The 6,000-nt window shown below is 46.5% G+C and overlaps 1 protein-coding gene across 1 annotated transcript in view; it reads left to right on the forward strand.

Annotated features, from left to right (window-relative positions):
- TSPYL2 (TSPY like 2) overlaps nucleotides 1–4,557 on the forward strand; it is a 67,088-nt gene extending 62,531 nt beyond the window's left edge. Inside the window, exon 7 of the mRNA XM_033921579.1 lies at nucleotides 3,332–4,557. Coding sequence (XP_033777470.1) covers nucleotides 3,332–3,465 — 134 coding nt within the window. The 3' untranslated portion in view covers nucleotides 3,466–4,557. The remainder of the gene's footprint in view (nucleotides 1–3,331) is intronic.
- The last annotated feature ends 1,443 nt before the right edge of the window (nucleotides 4,558–6,000 follow it).

Consider the following 6,000-nt stretch of genomic DNA (forward strand, 5'->3'; position numbering starts at 1 on the left):
TTCCTCAGAGGCGGCGCGACACAACAAAGGACCCGAGGCTGCCTTCGTGAATTGCTGCGCTGGGAAGTAAGAAGAGCTGCTGGGAGGGGAGAAAACCACTATCAGTCTGGGAAGCTGCTGGGCAGGGGAAAAAAGGGACAGCTGCTACTGGAAAGGGAGAAGGAGAGATGCTTCTGGGAGGGGAGGAGGGAAAGGAATCTGGGAAGCTGCTGGGCCAGGAAAAAAAAGGGACAGCTGCTACTGGAGAGGGAGAAGGAGAAGGAGAGATGCATCTGGGAGGGGAGGAGGGAAAGGAATCTGGGAAGCTGCTGGGCCAGGAAAAAAAAGGACAGCTGCTACTGGAGAGGGAGAAGAAGGAGAGATGCTTCTGGGAGGGGAGGAGGGAAAGGAATCTGGGAAGCTGCTGGGCAAGGAAAAAAAGGGACAGCTGCTACTGGATAAGGAGAAGAAGGAGAGATGCTTCTGGGAGGGGAGGAGGGAAAGGAATCTGGGAAGCTGCTGGGCTAGGAAAAAAAGGGACAGCTGCTACTGGAGAGGGAGACGGAGAGATGCTGCTGGGAGGGGAGGAAGGGAAGAGAGTTACTGCTGGACAGGAGGCTGGGAGAAAGAAAGAAAGGGGGCAGGCAGGGAAACAGAAGGAAAGAAGAGAAACAGAAAAAAAGAAAGAAAGGTCAGGGAGAGAGGAAGAAAAAGTTGGGGGAGGGAATGAGGTGTGGAGGAGAGAAAGCATACAGGCTGATAGAAGGGAAGAAAGATTGGATGCACAGTCAGAAGAAGAAAGTGCAACCAGAAATCACCAGACAAGGTAGGAAAAATGATTTTATTTTAAATTTAGCAAAGTGGAGGCAGTATTACCACAGTTTTCAAAGGAATTTGCCCAAATAACTTAATAGTTAACTGGGTAAATTCCCAGAGATGAAAACTTCCCTTCACTTACTATGCACAGTTCTGAATTTATATCTGCTGTCTATATTTTACAATATGGTCCCCTTTTACTAAACCGCAATAGTGGTTTTTAGCGCAGGGAGCCTATGAGCGTCAAGAGCAGTGCTGGGCATTCAGCGCAGCTCCCTGCGCTAAAAACTGCTATTGTGGTTTAATAAAAAGGATGGAGGGTATATTTGTCTATTTTTGTATGCTATAAAAACCAAATACAGAGAGAGACTGAGAGCTGTTGACGAAGAGCTACGTGTGTGTCTTTCTTCCATTCCAGCCAGAATATCAGCTTTGTGTTCAGCCAAACAGGCCCAGGTTTCGCACTGAATAAAGTATTTTATAATTTTTATAATTTTTATTTCATAATAAAGTAATTATAAAATACTTTCTTTGTGTTTATTTGATTCCTATTCAAGAGAATTACTTTATATATAGTCAATATAGGCAGAGAGTTAAATTTTTTAACAGTTTCTAATGGTGGTGTGCCTCGTGATTTTTTTCATGAAACAAGTGTGCCTTTGCCCAAAAAAGGTTGAAAAACACTGGTCTAGAAATTGAAAGCATCAAACATATTGTCTTCTGGACTGTTTTTAATTTACAGTTTACACATATGGATGTAACAGACATAACTACATTTGTTGTAAAACATTTATTAAGATATCATTTCATCCCTACAATTTCTGTGTTCTTAAAAATATTATTTAACGTTATTTAATTTAGCGTGTAGGCCTAAAATTCCTTTGAATACCTCGTCCTCATGTATCAGCAACTTTGACAACATATTTATTTGGCTCATAACTTGCTGGCGCCCGATATTTTTAGCTCACAGTGAAAAAAGTTTGCTCACAACACCCGCCCGCTTAGAGGGAACACTGGTCGGGGGAGCAAGAGGGCTTGAGCTCCCTCTTGCCCCGATCGTGTCGGGGGTGCCGCGGTTGGCTGGAGCAAGAGGGCTTGAGCTCCCTCTTGCCCCGATCGTGTCGGGGGTGCCGCGGTTGGCTGGGGCAAGAGGGCTTGAGCTCCCTCTTGCCCCGATCGTGTCGGCGAGTCGGCGGGGCAAGAGGGCTTGGGCTCCCTTTTGCCCCGATCGTGTCGGGGAGTCGGGAGGGCAAGAGGGCTTGAGCTCCCTCTTGCCCTGATCGTGTCGGGGGTGCCGCGGTTGGATGGGGCAAGAGGGCTTGAACTCCCTCTTGTCCAGATCATGTCGGAGAGTCGGCGGGGCAAGAGGGCTTGACGTCAGAGAAAGGGCGGGACTGCCGGAAGAGGAAGCAGCGCAGGCGCAGGGCTCACAGAAGGGCCGGGACCGCCAAGAGGAAGCAGCAGGACACCGGTAGGAGCTTCTACATGATGGGAGGGGGGTCGGGAGGCTGTGGGGGTGCGAGCGGTCCTTCAGGGTGGGGGTGCGGGTGGGAGTGCGTACGAGCGGTCCTTCGGGGTGGGGGTGCGGGTGCATGCGAGCGGTCCTTCAGGGTGGGGGTGTGAGCGGTCCTGCGGGGGGGGTGAATCGGGGGGGGGGGGAACTATGTAAAAAAAATTTTGTACAACGTGCTCACGCCATATAACACGCAAGGTTATGCACAGTTTGTAAAATCGTGTATAACGCGCGCGTGATATGCGTGAAAATACGGTAATGTGTTAGAAATTATAATAAATATAAATTCAAATGTGCAAAGATTGAAGATAATAATAATAAAGTACCCAAAGTGTCAGGTGCAAAGTCACATCGTTCCTGAATTTCAAAAAGCGCACTAAGTGCAAAATCACTAATTGATGAGCCTTGAGAAATCAAGAAATCACATTTGTCCAATAAATTTAAACTGCCATCTGCAAGGACTTATCTGAGAAGCCAAAAACATCCATCTAGTAAGAGGGTCTGTTGTCCGGGAGTGCCAACTGATCGCCCTACAGAGCCCTCTTTCATTTCCTTCTTCAGGGGCAAACTCGGGGACATCTCCCACTGAAAACTAAATCAAGCACTGCTCCTCTCCAGAATTGAGAGCAGGTCTTTTCCTTCCAGTTTACATGTTGTGACCCCTCTCGTGTAAAGTAGGCTTTTTATTATTGTGTAGGGTTTTAATACATTCTAAAATAATTTGCACTCAAAACATGAGTTTGATATGTGAACCTTGTTCCTGCCCCCAAAAAAAGAGCAGAATAATGTGTCCTATGTTTGGAATTATTGCTGTCTTATCCTGTTGAAAAGGGAATGTAAGTAGGTGTTGAAGAAACCCATCCCTGGAAAAATTGAAGAAGGCATTTGTGTTCTTAACCTGAAGGAATAAATGGGTCACATTTCAGTATGATAAATGCCGTACTTTCTCTCAGGTGCAGACTTTATCCAGTTGACTCTGTCTTTGTGGTTGTTTGAACGTTGCCTTGTTTTTGTATCTTGCAGATCTGGACCTAAATGAAGATAAGGTGGATGTGTTTGCTAGGCTAAATACTGGCAATAGAGAAGCGGGTGAGGAGAGAACTTCTGGAGCAGAATGTATGGATGAAATGGGAGAGGAGGATGATAAGGATGGCTAAGGTGGTGGTACTCGACCATATCCTTGCTGATACCTGAAGCACAGAAGGCTGCAGAAAGGTTAAGGCTGCAGCTGGAGAGAACAAACTGATTACGGACGCATTGGATCAGGCTTTACCCTGTTGTGGACCTGCAGTGTGAGGCCCTTGGATTTCTCTGGAAGATGCATCAAAACCTTTTTCAAAAATTGCACTGCTGAGACACCAGTCGGCTCAGACGGGTTTTTAAAAGTTTATTTTTTATGGTTTAAATCTAGTTTTATAATATTTATAGAAAAAATGGGTGTAGGGTTTAAGCTATAGATATACAAAAAAAGAAGGAAAGAATTCCACAAAACAAGGGCAAGAATACAAGGAGCAGAACTAACCAAGAGGACTAGTGTGATATCATAAAATTGTATTGACTATTGAACCAACACTGCCATGTTTCAGTGAATTGTGCTTGCATCAGGGGTCCAACATCTAATCTTTTCATCACCTTCCTTTATACCAGTGCTTCCCAGTCTTGTGCCTGTGACCCCTTGCTTGCAGCTAAATAAAATTGAGTGACTTCCCTGGAGAAGTTGAATAATATAGAGCCCACCTAGGCAGGTTTTTGATCCTATTTGGGGTCCTGACCTACAGTTTGAGAAGATCTGCTTTATACCAAAAAGGGGAAAATATTTATTAGTGTTGGCAGTGCAACACATCTTTGTATGTGAGACATGACTTGTTATCCCAGGACAAGCAGGCAGCCTATTCTCACATGTGGGTCACATTATCCACAGAGCCCATATTCGGACAGCCTTGCAAGCAGACTTGCTTGAAGAAACTTAGAAGTTTCAAGTCTGCCTTACCGCACAAACACGAGCGCCTTCCCGCCCAGAACACGGCGCATCTTCTAAGTTTTTCAGGGAGCCGAGAAGTCCGTATTTGATGCTCTGCGTTGAACTTAGTTCGCTTCTTGCCTTCTCTCACTGTGGCTCGTGTTTTATTTTCTTATTACCGTGTCACTGTGCTTTTATTTCAGTCATTGTTTTAAAAAAAAATTTTTTTGAGTGACAGCGGGGCCTGTTGCACGCCCTCAGCCTGCAGGCTTCGACTTTGCAGCCGCTATCTTTCCTTCTATGTCCCAGCCGGTCACAGGCTTCAAGCAGTATAGCCAGTGCCAGCATGCAATCTCACTCATTGACCCACACTGCTGGTGCCTTCAGTGTCTGGGGCCTGATCATTGCCCGGAGTCGTGCCCTCGAGCCCTCAAACACGCCTTCCTCATTTGGAACGTCCTCGACCTCGAGTAAATCTGCCAAATGTTCTCCTGAGCTTCCCTCAGGTCAGATACCTCAGCAGACAGTTCCAGCGGTGGTCCTCAAGCTACCTAAACATCATTCCTCCAAGTCGAAGCATTCGTCCTCGGAGCATTTAGCCTCAGCAAGTGGTCATCCACAATTGCAGGCTACCATCCAGACCATTTTAGAGTGGGAATTTGTTCAGTTACTGGCCAAATATGGTCCTGCCTCGACCCTGCTTCCTGCAGTCCAGCCTGGGCACTCAGCAGTCTCACAAGAGGTGGAGTCCTTGCCTGTGCCTTGAGCTGAATCTACACACTATGCAAGGAGTCGAGTCTTTGCGAGTGTCTCATCTGGAATCCTCACACTCCATACAAGGAGCTGAGTCGCTGGGAGTACTTCGAGATACCTTGATCCAGAGCACAGAGTCTATGGGACTTCGATCTACAGCTTCCAGCCCTATATCCTCACATAAAGCATTGCCCGTTTTGAGGCATAGGGCGAAGCCAAGGCAGCATTCTCTTCGCCGGTCAAAGCCCTTATCGAGGCGCAGGTCCTCCTCCAAAGAGAAGCCTTCCTCATCCAGGCCTTCCAGCTCTTCGAGGCCTCCAACTCCTCGATCCAAGACACCAATAGTAGAACCTGAGGGCTCCGCTTCTCCCAGTACCTCGTCCCAGTCTGCTTATTCGCTGGGATATCAATAGTCCAGAGAGGCCTCGCCTTCGTTTTCCACTCGAGGTGCTTTGAGATCACCGAGTCCCTCTCGAGGCCATCCTCTTGTGGATCAATTGTCCTTTTCCTCTGTTAAATGGCTGAGTACCTGGATCTTAAATTGGACTCTGGTTCTAAATACTCTAAGGAGTATTTAGAGGAAATGAGTTTGCCTCGGCCTCCTGCGGAGTCTCTCAAACTTCCTCTTAACAGGCTTAGTTCTCAAACTTTCAAACGAAACCTGGAGACTCCTTATGCCATCCCTGCTGTTCCAGGCAAGTTGGAATTGAGGTATAGAACTGTACATTGCAAGTGCTTTGAGAACTCTCAGCTATCTCATCAGTCCCTTCTTGTGGAATCTTCCTTAAAGAGGAGTCATCCTTCCAGGGTCTATGCTACCATACCTTCTGGCAGGGAAGGCAGGACCATGGACAAGTTTGGCCATCGTCTTTATCAAAATTCGATGATGGCCTCCAGAATTTTAAATTATAATTTTTTCTTTACTACTTATTTCAAGTATTTTATTGATATACTCCCTTACTTTTCTAAAGACCTTGGT

This window comes from Geotrypetes seraphini, chromosome 1 (genome assembly GCF_902459505.1).
Source record: "Geotrypetes seraphini chromosome 1, aGeoSer1.1, whole genome shotgun sequence".
In the NCBI taxonomy this organism is placed as follows: Eukaryota; Metazoa; Chordata; class Amphibia; order Gymnophiona; family Dermophiidae; genus Geotrypetes; species Geotrypetes seraphini.